This window comes from Leuresthes tenuis, unplaced genomic scaffold (assembly GCF_036924035.1).
Source record: "Leuresthes tenuis unplaced genomic scaffold, fLeuTen1.0.hap1 SCAF_7, whole genome shotgun sequence".
Taxonomy (NCBI): Eukaryota; Metazoa; Chordata; class Actinopteri; order Atheriniformes; family Atherinopsidae; genus Leuresthes; species Leuresthes tenuis.
Genome location: NW_027325361.1, coordinates 16,157,991 through 16,179,410, shown reverse-complemented (window position 1 = coordinate 16,179,410; position 21,420 = coordinate 16,157,991). Strand labels below are relative to the sequence as shown.

General features: G+C 38.5%; 1 protein-coding gene across 2 annotated transcripts in view; it reads right to left on the bottom strand.

The window, feature by feature from the left end:
• The window catches only part of LOC140311933 (uncharacterized), a 34,135-nt gene that overhangs the window by 4,163 nt on the left and 8,552 nt on the right, over nucleotides 1-21,420 (bottom strand). The window contains exon 2 of one of the 2 annotated variants that reach the window (XM_072389542.1): nucleotides 19,553-20,121. In XM_072389542.1, the coding sequence (XP_072245643.1) occupies nucleotides 19,553-20,088 (536 nt within the window). In that variant the 5' untranslated portion in view covers nucleotides 20,089-20,121. The remainder of the gene's footprint in view (nucleotides 1-19,552; nucleotides 20,122-21,420) is intronic. The other variant, XM_072389543.1, reaches the window with a different exon arrangement.

Here is a 21,420-nt window from a genome sequence, read left to right as displayed (position 1 = left end):
CTAGGCTTGGGTTTCAATTGACTTCACACACGTTCAGAATCACCACTCCAGGCTGCATATTCTACAAACGTAATTGCAGGCATACACAAACGCCTCATGGGGACGTGTTTGGATGGATGAGAGTCTCATTGCTGCATGAGACGGGTCAAACCAAACACTGACAACAGTGCACAAAATCTTATGCCACTGACAGAGATTGACGCTGGATCATTTTCCTAATTATCATCTTAATTTATCTATTATTCAGCTTCTATTCATAGGAGTGAAAACATTTATGCAGAAATATGAGAAATTCTAAAGGGTTTACAAACTTTCAGACATGGCCGTGTGCATATCAAGAGCTAAACATAGACAAACACAGAAAGACATGCACACACAGTCTCTTCGTGTCTCATAGGGGCAGCAAAATGGCTTAAGCCAGAATCCCCAATTATTTCTCTTTGCATCTAAAAATAAACGGCTATCTATACCACCCTTATTAAACAAATAAGAAGCAAATGTGCGAGCCACGCCATTGCACTATGTGACATGTTTAATTATTTTAATGAATGATTTTCCAAATCCCAAGTTTGTCAATGTATAATTGGGCTGTTGATACTCATTAGCAAATCAAATGTATAATAATCTGCAGCTGAAAATAGCCCCGAAGAAGCCTAATTTGTAATATTTGCCAGATACATCAGGGTCCAGTTGGTTCAGCGTGGTACTAAGGCATTTATGTTTGTTGTCTCTTTTGTAAAGAATTAAGATTTCACTTGAAACTGTGACAAAAAATAAGATAAATGCCACAGACAAAGGTAGTCATTAGATATCTAGATTGGGATTAATCTATCGCTGGTTCTAGTCTTTTAAGATATAATAAGATTCTATAATCAAAATAGTATAATAGTATCAGTCTCCTTCTTCAAATAACGTGATAAGACTCCGAAAAGCAATTGCATGCTGCAAAATATATGAGACAAGATTTATGACTGAATGTCAGCATTTATCTTAAAAGCATCATTATATGGCACATAAAAGTCCAGCAGCTATCATCACATCATTTAACTGGAAGACAAAACTGATGATGATGAAAATGAAGACAAAGAAAAGAGGAACCGAACCACAGGAGAGAGTTAACCACAACACCGGCACTGATGAGGACTTCGTGATGGCAGTATGACGAAGGCAGTGATCAATGGCGTGTGGCCCCCAACTCATTAGTGCTCCAACACATTACAGCCGTTAAAAATAGAACCCATAACAGGCATAAAATCTGATTTCTTCTGCTTAATGGACATCTGCGAATTTTCCAATAATAGTCTCATTGAGTTAGAAGGGAAAACAGTTTCAGAAAAAAAAATACTCGTTAATATTTCAGAATCAGCTAATTGACTGATAGAAATGCAACTTTTGCCACTTCATTTGTGTAGGTATCTGGGCAAGAGAGCCAGTGATAACATTAAACTGTTCCTGCCTGCAAAAGATGTGGCACAGCTTTCTCGGCTGAGAAGTAAGGGGTTAATTATGGTAATTAGATGTTAGAAACAGAGAAGATTAGGGTGGAACGGTGATGAGTTTTTTCCTGGAAAAGAAAATGGCTGGAGCCTTGGTGTTGTGAATAATAGTTTGGACTTCAATGGTTTTTTTTTTGGGTTTTTTTGAGTCAGTGAGTCAGCTTCAACTTGATGCAGGTTTAAGAATTCCAGCTTTTATTAGAACTTCAAAAATAGCAGAAAGGTTGATTAGTACCTCTATCTAATAACCGTTCTGACTCACTCCCAATAAGTCCTAATGAGCAGGTTTATAGTTGTTGATAGAACGTTTTACAAATACTTTAAAGAACAAATGTTTGACATTAACGAGTAACAGTTAACAATTTAAATGCATGCAGTAATGACAGTTGTTAAGTTTTTTCTTGAATAATTCATCCAGTTTACACTAAAACATTTCAATACATTTTTAGTAAATCAACTCCAACTGCTAATTAAATGCATCGATAAAGGTTAATATTTAAAGCAAAGTATTAATTCAAACTAAAAAACTTTATAAAAGACACCCTGTCAAAAAGCAGGTGTGAAAATACATTAATCAAACAGAATTGACATAAAAAGTATGCCAACTTGTCCACTGTAATTACCTTGTATTTTCAATTCATTCACAAGCGTTTTATTAAGATTAAAAAAAAAAAAAAAAAAAACACATTTTATGACGTTTAAAAAACTTTCTGACAGAGAAAACACTTTTTTGGAAGAAAGTCCTACAGATGTGATATCACTTATATGAAATCTTTCATAAAATAATCTGTAAAACTGAAGCTCCTTAGTCTTTTTGATCTCCGTAGGTTGCATGTATTATAAAAAACAGATTTCGTGTGTAGATCTGCATTAAAGACCAGTTTATAAAACTAGGTTAACAAAGTGAAAAAAGGTAAATATTCTGCAGAACTGACATCTAATTTAGTTAATTGTACATGAGGCCAGTATAGGGAACTCTTATATACCGGATGCACAACTTACACAAATCTAGCTCATGAGCACATAGTAACCAAGGTTCCTGCTGTCTTGAGAGCAGGTTGACAGTCCCCATTCTGGTAATGGGACTTTCTGCCACAGGACTGAGGTGGGTACAAAGATTGGAATTCAGAAATAGAACAGGCGACTGGAGCTATCTGACAGGCTTGTGTCTGAAACCTGGTCATTACATTCCCCTTCAGCTTGTAGTGCCGTTACTAAATTTGCCACGCGAAAGCCCACTTGTGAATTCAGCACAGTTGTGTTTACATCACACCTTCGGTTGTCATATGTGAATATTTTCGGTCTTTTCCTGCCAACATATTTCACCAAGCCAGTCGAAGTGTTGAATTCACGTCTCATCCCATTCTCTCTGACAGCTTCGGTTAGTTTCATGATCAATATCCAACTGCAAATAATCTTTTCTTTGTTATTTTCCCTAGCCTGCATATATATCTACAAAGAAAACCCAAAAACAAACAAAAGGTAAACAACAAACAAAAAAAACATTCTTGCAATGTTTGGACTGGATAGTTTGTCCAGCCTAATCTTTGAAACGTCAACGCCGAATAGAGCAGAGAAGTGAGAAGATGACAGTTCGGTAGCACTGTATGTGCCTTGCTAAAAATATTTCCCATTGCACCACAACTTCAGGTTCAAGTCAGCACGAACCCAGCAGGGCGACATACCCTCTGAAAAACAGAAGTGAAAGACCAAATATTTATATATTTGGTGGAAAATACATAATGTCTCAAATGTTGCATTGACACAGTTTAAACTCAAAGTAAAACCTAAACCCATTTGAGGAAATGGGAGGTTATCTTTTATTCTTTGTAGCCAAAATGATCTTTGCCTTCTTTCCATTCTGAATGGAAGTAATACTAAATGACCTGCACAAATACATATCTTTGAATTTTATATAATGCAAAATAGTGAAATCTCTCAACTTAAAGTTAAAAAAGGTTAACAAATTAAAATTCTTCCATAAATATATGGCAACAAGAAACACCGTAGAATACTGTGTGTCTGACCTCAGAGATACAGTTTAAACCTGTGGCGGTGAAGCAGAAGTCATCAGACTATAAGTTTATACCCAGGATCATGGACACTATACTCTCCAGGCTAAAGAGGAGCGGACCAACCAATTTTTTTTTCGGCGATTAGCGACACGCTTTAAAAAGCCATCATCCATGATAGTATAGGGGGGAGTCAACATGAAGCATCTGTTATGGACCCAATAAAGCTGAATTATAAAGAAGATACAGGCTCTGAGGCAACATATGCTGCCAGATCTCCTTATTTATCTATTAAATAAAAACTGTTTCTGTGAGATAATGAGCAGGATAAATCCATATGATACAACAACGAGAAGCGTTTCGCTTTCAAAACCACAAACACTGATCCATATCTGGAAATAAGAGGTGATCCTACATGAGGGTAAACGCACCCTCGACCCAACTATTTTTGAATGTGCTGTTGGCATATGAATGTAATGTCATTTTCAAAATATATGTTGTCACATTCACTTAAAGTGAATATAAGGTTTAAATGATCTACATTACTTTCAAATGCTTTCAGTCACGTTTCTTACAGCTGCCCAACAAGGTTGCACATTCAGATGCATTTTTGTCTCAAATACCATCAGGTAGGAGAGCTGTTACAGGAAAAGAAAAATGATAAATTAATCTGACTGTGTGCCAAGTGCTGTGAGTGGAGCTTTGTGAGTGCTGGCAGCTAATGTAACACAAATAAGAAACATTATTTACAGCGTTGTGAGACAGACACACGCACACAGAGTGATAAGGAATCTGAGTGTCTAAGCCAGACTTGTCAACACATTTTCATAAGCGTGGAGCACGCAGCTGATGACAGCTATGGGAGGGGCTGAACTGCACAGGTAGAAAAAGAGAAGATCAAAACACACTCAGGCAGTGCGATCAACACGTCAACATCCTCTGAGAGTTCCATAATTGTTTCTGCAGGGCTTACCTTACCTTACCTCATTACTCCATTCCTTTTATCACTGCATTATTACTGTGTTGGAAGGAGAAACATGTTTAATTAACTTCAGAGGGTTTAGTCCACATTTCACTTAGTTTAGTATGTTAAATTACGATGTTCGAGAACTCAGCTACAAACATTTTTTTTCAATAAGAAGCCCTGCACCAGAGCGTTGTTTCAAACGATGCATATGTTTCCATGCAAGTGTTTGTGACTGCTGACAGGCTAACATCACATTTTTCCTTCTTTCACAGCTGAAGTAGTCTCTATAGCAACAAGATATCTGTGACAAGATAATGTAGTAAATCTTCCACATACAGCCTGAGATGCTGCACATAACATAAAACGTTTATGTGCAAAAGCACCATTTTATCATTATTCGCCCATCAATGTCAAATTATCTTACATGTCATTAACTCACTCCAGCATTTAAAGTCTTTGAAGTAATCTTGCCGTTTATGACACATCATAAAAACAAAAAGCTCGTTAACACACACACACACACACACAAAGTTACAGATATTAAAAAATTGCAATGTTATGTAATAGGAAATAGCTGCTGAGTATTTCTGTGTGCTTGAGGATCAAAAAATGTTAATTTTGAAAACTGTCTAGAATTCATATAAATACTGTCTCAGCAGCCTTGAAGCTGTCTGACTATTATCTGATGTTCTACACCTTCATCTCCTATATATATATATATACTCATCTAAGACTAATAATAGTGAGATGCCTCAGCCTACTTTATGTGATACAGCACACAATTACAAGAAGGATGGTGGTGGGGAAGATAAACTGTAACTTACATAGTTTATACACAGCAAGTGCGGTGAACGAAGAGTTTGTGTTCAAGACTTGGAGGGGAGCACCATCAAAAGAGTTTCAAGCATGTAGGAACAAGATGGGAGAAACAAATTAGGCCAATTTTATCAAACTAATGATTTAAGACAAAAATGGTTTTGTTTTGTGTTGCCACCAGGGGGGCTACTCGTTATCAAGCTGAGGATTATTGCCCACAGAGTTTGCTCTTTGTTGGATACTTTAACACAGTCGAATATTGTGTTATCATTTATTTTTTGGCTACAGCTCTCTGGCAAGTTTCCATTGTACACTGGTTGATTCATTTTTTCTGAAGCACTTTCATTTTATCGTGTTATTTATTCTTTATCCTTCCTAAAAAGCTTATGCAATAACAGGAAGGACAGTCACACATACAAAGAATAGCCACAAAAGCTATTTGTTTATTCTGTTGTTAATCCCAGAGACATCATTGCGGTCTAAACTGTATTCAATTAATTGTTTTTGAGATAGAAATATGTTTGGATTGCTATCAAACCTGTGGCACATTGAGTTATTCTATTGCATGAATAATAAGAGCAGTAGGTGATAAGTGTAGAGGTGACTCATGACTAAATCAATTTGTTCAGTCTGCACAGCAGATATATGTTGCTAAATGTCAAACAAACTGATTAAAATGGATGGAAATATAACCATGACGGCAAAGTCATTTTTCTGCACAGGGCACAGGGCACAATGCCAACCATGATGAATTAATCATTTTGGAGTCAAGACCACATCTTCTTTACACAGTCTTGTGTCTGTTCTCATTTACTGGATTGTGCATACTGCATCTGACTCAAATCAGCCTCAAATCTCCAAAACATAAATAAAACCTAGTAAGTTGCCCAAAAATAACCACTGTGCTGGGTCAGTGTGCCATCGTCCGGAGCCCACTTTTCAACGTGACACAGAAAAGTTTGTGAGAAATACACAGAAACCGACGGACAACGAAGCCAGTCCAATTGATGTCAGGAGATGAAGGGACTGGGGGGACTGGACTATATTTAGTGTCATTGAGATGGTAATGCATGGAACATGAGAGGGTGCATGTGTGTCTGGGTGTGTATTAATGATGTGCTGTACATGAACCACCATTTGAATTTCTGGGTTTCACATTGGAAGTGTGTTTTTGATCATAGAAACAGGAATAATTACAAGTGAGCTTAGCAGAATCAATAGTTATCTCTCTGTAACAACACAGCATGGAAATAGCAGCACTCTTCCTTTCTTTCCAGGCCTTGATCAGTGCCCAAAGGAAATATGTTGAAACACATTTACCCTGCAGCAGTTTCTCAGTTTATCTGTCTTACCCTCACTCCCATGTCTATCTCTCAAGCAGTCTTACCCTATCTTTACCCAACCCAGATTTCTGCCTTCAACTGTTGTCTTCCTCCTACTTGTTTCCTAGTAACTGGACTGAAATGCCCCCTATTCTCAGCCCCACAAAGCTGTGGTTTTATAGATTTTATAAAACAACCTATATAAATAATTGTTCCCCACAGGGGGCTAAGTTATGTCCATTGTCTCTAGACAAACAGCTCTGTCCACAGGCATGTTGTTAACCTGGTTTCCACCCGATTGCAAGTTTAGGATTTCAGTTGGACAATGTAGGAACAATGTTGGAATTAAACATCTGGCTGAAATTACTGATTTAAGTCACCTCATTTAGATAAATGATGAGGTGTAAGTTAGAGTTTTGAGGCAATATATTAGTAATCACTGTTTTAGTCATTTCCACATGTTTTCTGTGTGCTCTCAATGTGCTGCAGTGTACTTACTGACTTGTGTTAGCCTCAAATTGACCCAATGATTCAGACGGATTCTTGCAAACATTTGGCTGATATTAAAACCAAAGGAAGTTGAAATGAAAACACTAAGATGCCGTCTTTGGCATTATCACAGCCTAGATCATTTGAGCAGTATTCACATTTCACAATAGCGTCTTTAGACGCTTCGCTTCTAATATATTACAATAATTCTAACATTGGAAAATCACAGCATGTGTAATAAAATTACATGTACGTTCAAGTATTTGAATTATTATAGTTAAAATACACATGTTTTCCATTTGATTGCACTGGTTATCTACAATACAGTGATATCAGCGACGTTACCAAGTCTTTCACAGCGTCTGAAAAAACTTTGTTTATACTTGTAGAAGCAGGCAGTAAATCTGTTTAAAACTGATTTCAATTCACCCTTGTTTATACTTTGATTAAAGTTCTGTAAGGCTACAAATGATACACCGCACCAATGAAATAAAAATTCTAAGAGACCTGGGGTCTTCAAACTATTTTACGAAAGACACAATTAGAAAGTAAAGGATTGTATCAAATGTGTAAAAGAAACTCCATCATAGTGCAGGCAGTTGACATTTTTAGTTGATGCCTAATGTTTGATCTAAAGGCATTAGCTTCACATTTAAAATTTGTACTAACTCTGTCATGCAACTAAATTAACTGTAAAATCGTTTTCCTTAATTTAAATCAAGATCAGCTTGTCAAAAAAGTGGGGGGAAAGATTGCTGAGAAGCAGCTGCCATCTAGTGGCAGGCAGAGATATTACATTACTGAATGAAACGAGATTTAGTTCTAAATTCAATTTCTGTCTAATGCCCAAAACAGTTTTAAAAGGATAGGAATGCATTCATCCTTGTTAATTCAAATGTTAATTTGAATGTTTAGATCAATTCATAAATTCTGTAGGATGTTTAAGTTTCTTAAAGAGTTATCAACAGTCACTTGCTTCATCTGTGTTACCCTGTTCAATTTCCCATTTCCCTTTCTACCAGCTTAGAAAAAAACGAGTTGATCAAAAAGTCACTTCCTGGAATTCATTCTGAAAACAAGCATTTTCTCTAAAATATTCTGTCTTTTACCAGCTGTTTATGTTGCAGGTATTAGCGAGGTTAAGACTAAAGAAATGTGGAAGCATAAATTCCTTTCATGCACCTTTGGCAACACAAGCATTTTCTCTGAAAGCAATACCCAAACTCATAAAAGAAAATACCTTGAAGGAATTAGGAAGTCTTGTTGACTGAAAGAACAAAAACATGTGATAAGTAGTTTGGGGAGTGTTTCTTTTACACAGCACCAGTGGCCAAAGGTTTAGAGTTATTTCATGGTCGACAAATGATACTAAACTACAAGAAAGAAAAACATTAAATCCTGATAATGAAAATCCAACATTATATATCATAAAGGGGAGCTGGTGGTGGGCTAATAAAAAAAAAGTCTATGAATAAAAAATTCTCAGTGACTCCTCCGTGTTGAAGTCACTCTCTTTTTAAATTAGACCATCCATTTGACCATAAATCAAATTGGATGAAAATTCAAGGGAATGAAACGTGTTCATAACAATCCAACTGGCAGCCAAAGATCAATGCAATCAACAAGCAGCTGTAAATTCACCACAGGGTTGTACAAAGGCTGACTGTAAGCAGATGGCCTGTAGGCTGGTGGAAGTTGGTGTATACCTGAGGACCAGGAAAAGCATATTCGTATGCAGTATGTGTGTGTGTGTATGTGTGTGTGTGTGAGGGATGCAGGGAAAGGAAAGGAAAGGAAAGGAAAGAAATGGAAGACAGGCCAAGGAAATACTGAAATAATCTGAACTGAGTCACAATGGTCAGACCAAAGATAGTTGTTCTAATAATGTGTGTTTGTGACTTCGCTCTGATTCAATACACTATCCCAGCAGCTGCAGACTAGTTAGGCTTGATTTTTCAAACCACACGACAGTACATCCCCACATCATTACCTAATGGTTTCTTAAGTGGCAGCTGCTCCCATCTAGAAAACATACTGTGCAGACAAGCTCGACTGAAGCTACAGTGAATCATCAGGACTGTGGGTTATGAAGGCCCTGTGGTGAGTTACAAAACGCTAATTTAACACATGCAGGATCAAATCAAAGTTTGGCTTGAGATGAAAAATATGCACGAATGATTAATCAATTCACTGTGTGTTTGCAGCTTCCATCAACGCTTGTCTTCATCAATGTTCCAACTTGCTGCAGGGCTACAGTGTGCCACATAAAATCAAAAATGAGCTTTGAGTGTTGATTTCTTGTTATTTTACCTCTGCGTCAAAAAACTGTAATTATTCCTGTTCTATTGTAAATCCACCCAGCTGAATTTTCAGGCCTCTCCCAACGTATTTACCAGTTTCTAACAAATGTTTGCCCCACAGGCAAAAACACCATCCATTTGTCTCATGACTGTTTGCATGAATCTGTCTGTGCAGTGAGCAGTCTTCAGCAGCTCCACTAGAGGTCAGAGTGATGACGCTGGAGACTCAGTTTCCTGCTACACAGCATATTGATGATGATTCTGTTTGCTTACCCAGCACCCTTCTCCCCATTTATCAGAACTACTCCCTTCTGGTGCAACATAAGTCATGCAGCAGCAACACTTGGGCTCCCTCTGATTTTACAGGGCAGTTGGATGTGATGAATATCTCTTGCATGCACTTCAGGTGTCTCTGACTTGTTTCCCTTCACAGTAGTCTCTAATCTGTAGATATCAATGCTAACCGCATCCTACCAAACTTATCACTCAATTGTAATCTAAAAACAAGGGCCAAAAAGGCAATTTAGAGATAGCTAAGGCTGCCTGCTAAGCCCAATTTGGCTTGAAAGCATCAACAACTGAGAGAAAATCCAGTTGGACTACAAAGGTAGGATTTGCTTCAGTTAGCTAACAGCATTGAACTCACAGAGCACAGCACAATCATCTTTGATATTTAAATCTGAAGCTTTGAATAAACGAATGGGATGTGAATTCAAGGTCTGTGACGGGGAGCACATTGATCCTCCTCAAGGTGTGAGGACTTTAATGTCCAGAGGAGCTCATGACAGCTATGGTGACAGCATGTATGCACACAACACACAAACACACCACCACCATGGATGAACATATAGTAAATAGTAAAGCTTTGTTCTAAAAACCATCAAGAACCAATTCAATTTTCAAGAAATTGTTCTGTTTTTTAAATGCAAGATGAATACATTTATTATAGAAATAGAAAAAAAGTCAAAAAGTCCGACTGGATTTTTATATTCATTACATGGCCTTTTACATTCTGACAGTCAACATGGACATTCAGGGCACAAATCACCTCCACCCTCATTTTACGATGTTTCTGTTATAAAAGGGGCAGTAAATGTGTCACTTATCTGTCCGTGTTTAAGTACAACCGCTGGAACAACGGGTTTATGTTTCTTCCTGTGCAAAATGGTTTCAATATCACAGGGTAGTGTGGGAGGTCAGCACAAAGTGCTTTTATATTCAACAGAACAATTAAAGCCAGTTAGCGTCTCTGATTAATTAATCGCTGCACTAAGAGAGAAAGTGGGCACCATCAAGTTTAACTGATCATAAAGCATATAAAGGTGATAGAAGAAACACCCAGATCAATATATATGTGATTGCTTAATCAATGTTCAGTCTGTTCTGAGTAACTTGGATTTATGTTTATCAGCCTCTGTAATTTTTTAAAAATATTTTCCCAGACAGCTATGACAGATAGAGCACACGCACTTCAGTTCAAATGTAAAGACCCAAAAACATTGCTTTGAGTCAGTGATCTTTTAGCACTTCAGTGGTCACTGATTATGAAGCAGATGATACATTTTGATCTATGCTAGAGCCTAAAAAACATATGTACTCTAACACAGAGCCACACGTGGGCTATAAGTGTGTGCACAAGTGCCCAAGCCCATATGAATGTAAATATGCAATGGTAAACTAGGGGGCATGCTGCTGTCACGTGGTGTTAAATTGGAGGACCAGAGGCCATATTTTATGGAGAATTCCCTCAGGAGATGTAGCTTTCTTCAGCAAAGCAGGGCATGAGCCTGCAGAGATGTATGGCGGTAACAATTCAGGATCTGCTGTACTGAAATAATAGTGGACAAGAAATGGGGACATCAACACAATCTTCTGTGTGTAGGAGAAATATAGGCCATGTGTTCTGTGTGACTTTAGAGTTTAGTCACAACAGAGGGGAAGATTTAAGAGTTTGTTCACCACTTTGGCTGTGGTATAAGCTAAAATACATACACAAATATTGTTAGATATTTTTTTTTAAATAGTGCAGATATACTGAAGGTATCATTTTTCAAAGTTTTCACCTTCCGAAGTAAACATAGATCACAAAGGTAGGATCCTTGATAATGAATTATACTGACTTTGTGAATCATCTGATTTTTCATCTGGTGTCACCATGATGTTAGGATTTGTGTCTTTAAATGATATGTCAGTGGATTGTAATGAAATGTGGCATTCATGCCCCCACATGATAGACACTGTGGGGATCTCTGTTTGTTTTTTTTTGTTTTTTTAATCTCTGGCCATCATCGTATAATCAAAATTACAGTTTGACCAATGCTTTTCTGATGGCAAAATGCCTGCTGCTGTAGCTAACCTATTACACCTGCATATTAGCACTGCTGTGAGTATGTCACACGCTGACGCCAAAGCAGCACTGTGCCAAAGTGTTGCCTTAGTCTTGTTTTTTCAGGAGATTAGACTTTTTTTTCCCCTTTCACTGACAGTGACAGCTAAGATTGACAAGAACACTGGGACAGAGAGAGAGAGAGGGATGACGCAACAGAGACCTCGAGCTATAACTGAACTGAAGTTGTTACAGTTATGTGTCAAAAGTATTTAGAAACACTTAAACTCATTTTAGCAGTCTTTGCCAAGTCTTCCATCATCAAAAGCTTAGAACTCCGCAACAAAACATTACTTTTTTATTCAACTTTATATAAACTCAAGAGTCAAGTAGATTTCAACCACTTCAGTCTGAATCTGTGTTTTGCTGAACCCATTGTCTCTCTCATCAATGCACTGCCATTGTTTCGCACCCCAAAGCAATATTTAGACAGCATCATCTCAAGACAAATCACACAACTTTGAAGCTCACAATCTCCCTCTATCTATGTGATGGTCATCAGCACTGTCAGCTTGTAAAAACAACACAGGGACATAGGTGGCAAAGAGGGAAACAAAGTAGGGAGGATGAGTAAGAGGATGATTGCAGGGTTTGTTCATCTTATAGCTTCAATGGAGCTATAAAACAAGCATGCCAGCTGAAAGAGCTGAAACCTGTGCTGTAGAGTGTGAGTGTACAAACTTTATTCTCTCTCAGTAACACCACCTTCTCTATTCTAGATAGACAGATTGTCATTGTACAAAAAAAATAGAACTTTCAAATGCATTTGAGAGCCAGTCTCAGTAAAAACCAATGAAAAGCTTTCTGCAGTCTGTTTGACAGACTCATGGTTTTGTGGGGAAGAAAATAGCTTTTCAGCATGTCATCATTAATAATTCAGTTGTGACAAACAGCTCTGACATTTACACTGCACTGGGGTGTCTTTCTGAAACTGACAGGGAGACAATAATGAAGGAGAGGGAGACCGATACAGGGAGTGACAGATTCTCAGCTGTGTGTTGATGCAATTAGAAAGGTTCAGGCCCGATAAAGCGTTGACCCTTTACTGGTAAAACACTGATGGGGGAAGTTGTGATGACCTTTACAAAAATAATCCACTTTCATCCAATTGAAATTAAGTTGGTAACAGTAGTTCCCAGCACAAAAACAGGTGGAGTCCTTCAAACGGGAATGAAAGTGGTATGAATGAGCAACAGGTTTTCATGACATTTAGTTTTTATCATTTGCTGCCTAGTATTACATCTGTTAGCAAACTCACATTTTCCCTGATTTTTTTGAGAGACAAAAGTGTATGCACAAACGAGCAGCAGACAGACTAGCCTTTTAAAATACTTATGTTTTCCCCCGTGCGTATCCATGTTACCCCAGAGTTCTGCATGTTGAAAATTAACTGATGCGTGAGAGCCTCTGAGGCAGCAAAGTGCAGCCGCTCTCTCCAAGCTAATGCTTTGTGGGCAGACAAACACAGAGAGATACAAACAGACTGACACAAGAAATTATGTCAATAGATGAGTTTCCCTTCACAGCCTAAACAAATGTGAAGGACTCTTCTGAAAAGTAAAATGAAAAGAACATGACATTTTGACATTAAATTTGAAGTGAATACAAAACTAGACCAAAATGATGTGGTTTACATTACTCTGTGCTGCAATTCAGTTAAAGAAGTAGATGCCCTAACCACAAACTAACCTCAAGGAGGACAAAACAATTAGGGAGGAATTACTTTAATCTCTGTGACTATCTTGGAATTCACATCATATCTGGGAAGACATCAGTCGGTCATGTGAGTTGTATGCCTGATCACGCCAGAATCAGCTGGTGAGTTCTGTTACTTTCAGAAAATTCACAAAGCTGTTTCCATTCAGCCTACAATGTATAATGTCTTCTTTGAAAAAGGAAACATAGGAACTTTTTTTTCTAAAGTTTTTATTTTCATTTCTACTGTTTCCATTAATCTTTTCTTGTTTATATCTTATAAGTGTGACTCCAAAATGGAAATGCATCTAATGTTTCTCCTACTTACTTACTCGTACTTGCTGCCAAGCCAGTATATGAAGCTTTCAAAAGATTTTCACTGCTTTACCTTGCTGTCAGTGTCATGGGCTGTGGTTGTGGATTTGTTTCTCTTTTTTTATCTGTACCATTTCTTTTTATTGCAGGTTTTCATTTTAAGATGTTTACTTCCTGTTTCATATGAAAACATTTTGTTTGTGCCCTTCCTATCTTTAGTTCCTTACCTGTATTTACTTACCTAATTGCCCCACACCTTTCATCACTTGATGACCCCTTTCATGTAAATATTCTTAGTTTGCAACTGTTTAAAAAAAAAAAAATCTATTTACTTAGGAGTGCTTTGGATTTCCTGCCATGCATCACTTTTGGTCGTTTCTTTTTTAAAATACATCTTCTTTTCTTTGTTAAACAGCCATCTGTGAGTTTGCATTTCTGTCATCCAAAACTCACCTTTGAGCGTCTATCTTTTACACTGTAGAACAGAAGAGTCACTGGACTGCCGTTTTAAAGGGTTTACTTTGGACCTGAATTCATGTCAAATCACAAAAATCACACAATAAATCATTGTCAAACTAGCACATCAAAACTGCAGTACACTAGCAATTTCAGTGTATTTCACCTGTTTAAAATGACTGATAATATCTAAAAGGGAAGTATAACTGGGGAACACAAAAGGACATGCAGCCTCACGTCTTGTTTGGTTCACCATCAGAAAAGGCTTTCTGATAGTCAGACAAAGTGGTGAAAATATTTTAAATTAGAATACATTCACTACATTGTTCCTACTATTCCTCCTCACAAAACATGTTTCGAACTTTTCTTTCTCTCTTTTTTCTTTGTTTGATTTTGTTTTGTTCAGCTATGCCAGAACAACCTTGTTTAGACAACCCTTTCACCATACCACTGTTACATCGCTGCCAGTAGCAGGGCTACAAATCAGGGTATTTGATCATAGTCTTACACACAAGCTGCTTCACATAGACTTCAACTAAAATAAAAACCCAAGAACCTCCCTGTACTGTCTGCTGGTGGATAAATAATGAGGCTTGTGCTTGAACCAAACTTTGACGCTGCCGTAAACAGGCAATTTTCCAACTGCAGCTGTGAGTCGGGTGCACGCCTTATGGATGGCCAGAGACACACCTAGTGTAGTCCTCTCAGACCAAGATCACAAGAAATATGGATCACACACAGTTTACCCTGGCCTGTGAACACCCCTGCCAAGAATACTACCAACGTGGATGAGGTTTACAGCTATGCAAAGATAACTTCTGATAACAAAACTTACACACACAATGCCTCCAGCTGTGACGATGTGTTGGTGTCTTCATCTTTTATCTGTGACTACAGAGAACAGCAGCATTTCCCGAACAGAAATCCTGTGAAGTATTACATGAACTGTTGATCTGACATCCCTTAATGTGACTTCACTGTGAAGATTTTTAAATGTGTGGAATTTGTTGGTCAGCACACCAGCCGTGGCCCATGACAGCATAAAGCAAATTGAGTCATGGAAAACTATAAACTATGATGACTGCACAGTGTAATAAGTTTGGGGACAAGAGTAAACACATGATTTTACTTCAAAAGTTAATTTCAAAACAAAATTGCTCTGATGTGAAGCATAAAATCTGAGACAGGATATGAGAACAGCATGCTGTAATTTCAGCTTCAAAACTGGTTGGAATCTGCTGTGTTTGCCTGGTGATATCAATGATTTCTTTGGAAATGGTCCTTGTTTTACATGAAAGCCCTTATGGTTCCAGCTCACATCATGAACTCAGTCCAATGCAAACCAAATGAAATAATGCATTCACTTTCCAACCCCGCACAGTACATGAGGCAATGCTTTTAGGAAAACTTTTAAAAATGAACTTCAACACATAATTGCTGACGTTCATAGTACATGTTTACCTTTCTGTGTGCAAAGAATAGAACAAAACAAAACTACATTTTACTCTTATTTGCAGCCTCTTATCACAGAGAGAATGCTTTAGTAAGTACTGAAGTCTAGTTCAGTCAAAGAGAATTAGTTCAACACTGCCTTTGTATATCAGCACTGCACAGATCCTCTTCAGTCCCATTCATCTTGCATCCCTTTGCTGTAAATATGTGCTGTCAGAGCTGAAGAGTGTGTAATAGCCCTTGGATGGAGAGGCTCTACAAAGAAGAAGAAAGATAAGAAACACACAAATGCAAGTGGGACATCTGTGGACCCATAAGAATGAAAATCGTCACCAATCAAAGACTCAAAATACAACCTTTCAGTAAACGCATACACAATCTGCCTTACAGATGAGGACTATAACTTGTTCCTAGAACATGTTAAGTGCTGTCACATGGAAACTGGCCTCGTGCTTACAGTGTTGCTACACTCGCAGAAGTCTGCTCTGTCTCAATTTCCAAGTTCAGTTTAATGACTCATGGATGGTAACATATGCTGCCAGTAGTTCAATGGCTCTAACTGCCTCGAATCTCTGGTTTCCAGCATTTAAATGAACCACTATGCTGCACAGAAAACAGCTCCTCTTTTATTGGTAATTTCTTCAGTGAGACTATTCTGTAAAGTAGACTTCTGTCTGAAACACTGACATGAGACCGAACAATGACGTACAACTTTGATATGATATGCACAATTCATAGATAAATATTTGCTTAACTGTATTCATCTTAAAGCTATTGCCACCAGTTGCAAATAAGACTGTGCTCATAAACTATAAAATATAATGCAATTCATTTTATGTGTTAGAGTTAGAAGAAGATGTGCTTTCAGTTCCATGTAAGAGGGATTTTTTTCCCCTAAAAAAAACCATGACATTTACATATAAATAAATAAATAAAATCAGACACAGGCTCAAAGATAGAAATGACATATTGATCAAGCGACACATCATGTCACCTTTTCCTTGTCAATCTCCCAGCCATTAAAACACAGAGCACAAATATCAGAGACCGCAACGTTTTTGATGCTGACATTGTATTTTTGTGACCAACATCTGTTCCTCCTATCGTCAAAATGCCAGATTGATTCAGTCTGATTACTGTCATTAGGGGCGCATTAATGCCAGCCCTAAACACCGCAATTTGGTAAAGCGCTTCCGAAAGGATGCTGCTATCTTGACCCCACACATCAACTATAAATTATCAACTATATTATGCTACTACTATAAACCCATCTACAACACGCATCTACAAATGCCAGGTTAAAACATAGCTCAGCTGCCCAAAAAAAGCAGAAATACTAAAAATAGTTTCCTAAATTCTCAATTCACCAAGGTTCAATGGCTACTTTGTTTTGGATCTAAGACTGTGTTGTGACCTTTGACCAGTTTATATAAACACTCAAATCTGAATGGCTCTCCCTATGAGGACATAAAAGCAGGAAGCAAATTGTTGTAGCTCAAACATGCTACAAAATAAAGTCACAAAGGGAAGAGATTTCATCCTCCTGGAGAATGGGAATCTCCATGGCAGATCTCTGATCAGTGCTTATCTTGCATACAGCCCAATTTGTCCCAGGGGTGCGTTAAGGGGACGGTTAAGTGATGGCCAAATAGGGAGTGAAAAAATATTCAATACAATTCATGACAAATCTTTATAACTCTGACCTAATGATGACACTTGAAAAAACAGGGAATCGCTAACTTTAAGAATTTCCTTCTGGGAGTCATGAATGTCCAGAGCCAATTTCATGGCAATCTGACCATTTCATTTTAGGACCTCATCATTGACAAAAAGTATGGATCAAAGCCAGCTTTTGAGCTGATATTGATGTTCGTTACATCAGGGGTCACCATGATTTTAGAAGTAGCGCACTATGAATATCCACCCAATGTTTCATAGCAATCTAACCAGATGCAGATGACTTATCTTACAACATACCAAAGTGACTTGAAAGAGTGATCATGCCTCCAAACAAACACACATTTCCCCCCTCATTATAGAGTTCACTAATTTGGCTTGAAATCGGCCTATTTTCCTTTGAAAATCAAAGCAGGTGCACACACTGGCTTGCGTGGAACTTCTCATTTTCCATCCTCCTGTCAGGTAGCAGAGGGTTTGCTACTAAGTGGCCATGAGAGGTGGATGTGTATGGTTGTAATGCATTCTGACTCACTGTGGTCAATGTCCTCTTAGAAGTTGAAGTATACATCTGTCATGACGTATTATGGTAATTATATTAGGCAGGGCAAAGAATAGTTATCTAGTCCACGGCCAAGTATCTCTACCAGCCTGTTTATCTGCTAATCAACCACTTGCACAGTACTGTCACAGGAACTTAAATATCAAATGCAAATTATCACAGGAAAAGTTCTCATTCATTCTCTTTCTTCTCATCACCTCTGCTGCATTCATTGTACATCATCACCTCTCCATCTCCCATCCAACATCCCACTCTCTGCCATCAGTCCCCACAAGCCTCCATCTCTTTAGGTGTAGCTCAGGATAAGATGCGGTATTCAGCACCTGTGGTGTAAAAGGTACGTGGGGGGCACAGGAGGTGCACAACACCACTGCAGGTGAAGCCCCAGCTTCAGCAGGAAAGCACTAGGGGGGTGGGGGGCATCACTGCTATAATCAGCTAAAATTTCCCCCACACCACAGGGCAGGAAGCTAATGAATACATACACATAGAGACACTTCCATATTCAGCATGTGGAATGAGCATGTGGAATGAGCATACACACGTGCACAAAGACACAGTGAAAAGACTTTATGGTTGAGTATAATGTTGCCTCAATGAGCATCAAACCGGTGTCTTCATAAATCTTGTGACTTCTGGAATATTTTAAATATAAAATGAATGAATGGCTGAGCTGTCACATGTTTTAGAAATGATTTGTACAGCATTAAATATATACTGCTGTTGGCTGTTTATCCTAATAACATTATGACATAAACATTATGACCACTGGCAGGTAAGGTGAGCAACACCTCTCATCTGGATCCAATGTAATGTTCTGCTGGAAAAACCTGCTCAGTGGGACTCACGTGGCTTTAACTTTCACATCTACCTAAACATTTCTGCAGACCAATCACCCCTCGCTGCCATACAGTGTGGGCAAATCCACTCCCCTGACAAGCAGCTTTCCACAGAGGGACAACACTCCCCAGATACCAATCTGATGGGATCTGATAGCATCTGTGGATTTTTCTTTATATTATCCATTGTTAATCAAATAGCATTTCCTGAACTACACCATTAAGAGCATGACTAAACATTATATCAGGTTTTGTAACAATATTACAAATTTACCTCTGCTGTCTAAATTAAATTAGGTCCCAGGTGACATTTACTTACAGTACAGAGTGATCAATAAACACTGAACACTGAACATAGTGCCACTGGGGCCAGTCTTTCCAAAATGAACACGAAAAGAAACAATCTTCAGTATATTAGATCTGTTTTTGTTTCATAGCTACTCCATCTTTTGAATTCAATGCTGGGTATTGCATTTTGTTATATTGAAGCTACAGAAGAAAAAAAAAGCAACTGGAATTGAATAATGAAATGGTACTCCAAAGACGGGGTATAAATTGAATATAAAAATAAATATACTAAATAGCTATGTTTGTTGATTTACAGTTTCTTTTAACAATCATCAACAGTGTTTTTCTTCATGCTATAACAGCTACATGCAGTTCTGAGTTCCACCTTTCAAAAAAAACTTATTACCTGAGAAAAATTTGTGATGTATAGACAGTATTTAAAGAGTCCTGGAGTCATACTATATCAAAGGTAATACTTACTCCCACTCCTTGCGTCGCGCTTGTGGTGTGCTATGTATCTTATGAGCTTGGTGGGCTTTGACAATGTCTCTCTGCTCAATCAGGCCACCGCGCCTTCTCTTGATCACGTTAGGACTGACTGCCAGATCTCCATCCACCCCCAGCATCCCAGCTCCAGCGTCAAAAGCTGAGGCCACATCTAGAGAGAGACCCAGACGATTTGGGTGTAGAGGGGGAGCACTGCCAGATATGTGCGGAAGATAGAGGGTGTCATAGCTTGTAGACAGACTTTGGGGCTCCAGAAGGGAGTGAGCCTCAGAATACAAGCTTGAACCTCCGGCCAGTCCTGCACGATGCTTCTGCCAGCCCTCACAGTCTGTTGGGGATGGGTGCAGGATCTGGTGCACTGTAGTGCTGCTACCACACATTGCCCCCATGCTCGGATCCAAACTAATCGTTGGACACTCGGGCCCTCCAGGGGGTCCAGGTAGCCCCAAAGCATTGTGGTCATCTGTCAGAGACTGAGAGCTGACCGAACAGGAGCCCAGTTCCAGCATGGTGGGAATTCTGCCCAGGATCTCAGCATACTGCTGCAGGAAGGAAAAGGAGCAGAGATGAGATGGGGTACAGCAGAAGAAACAGTAATACACACACACACACACACACAAACACACTTTATTGCTGATGGACTTCCTTCAATGACATCACAAACAGATCATTTGCTTGGATCAGATATTCAAGATTCAATGTAATTACCATAATGTAACACAAGACTGCGTGATGAGTGACGAGATGCAGCTCCTCTCTGACACCAAAAATAAAAAAGAAGTAACACATGAGGGAACAAACAATCAAGTCATCAAGACGATATAGATGAGGCTGTGCAGACCCGAGGTGTAAACAAACAGAAAAGCAATTAGAACATTTCAAAATGTCCATTCATCCTCATGATACTTTGTGTCCCAGCTATTTGACAGTAGACAAGAAACATGGAAGCTGCTTGAGACGTCTTCCCATAATGAGCACCATCAGATGTTATCTGGTCTGTTTCTATAGTGCTGTTACCTGATCACTGACCATCTGAATGTTGCCTCATTCGCACATTCATACATCTCCTAACTCACATACACACACACCAGCTGGCCTAAGGACACTGCAGCTAGTTGAGAGACCAGGAATTTAAGTGCCAACGCTGCAATTTGTGCTGCTCCTCTACCTGAACCACAGCTGCCCTCCAGTACAAACAGAAATGTACAGATGTTTTATACTGTTAAAGCCTTCTGTTCTATCTATTTAAGGTCCATCTGGATCATGAATAGATGTTACTGGCTTATTTCTTAAAGATGGGACCCAAATCAGGATTTATCATATGATATGTTAGGCTCACATTTGTCATTTTTTGTTACAAATAATTTCTGATATGTATATAACATTATGGATAGCTAAATTAAGCTATATGGGTTGTAAATACCAGAAGAAGAATATACAGATACAGACATCAGCCTTGTGTTACAGCCATAGAACAGATATGATGCTCCAAACATATGCCCTTAAACAGTCTCTGCTTCAGTGATCAGTCAAAAGCCTGAGGACATCCTCTGTGTAACCAGAATGTGTTCAGCTAACCCTGTTGTTAGCTCTCACTTTCCACAGTCAATTTAAAATCTTACCAACCCACTAAATATCAGAGCCAATTAGACAAGATGCAACACATCCCCTCAAAACAATTAATCATATGACACTGCCATAGCTGTACTTAATGGTCCAGTTTGGAAGGGAGCAATCATACATATGATACATTTAATTTCCAAATGTGCTACCAAAAGCTGTTCAGCCCATTTTAGAAAGCTAAAGGTAGACGGTTTTACAGCCCGTCTGACAGGTAACAT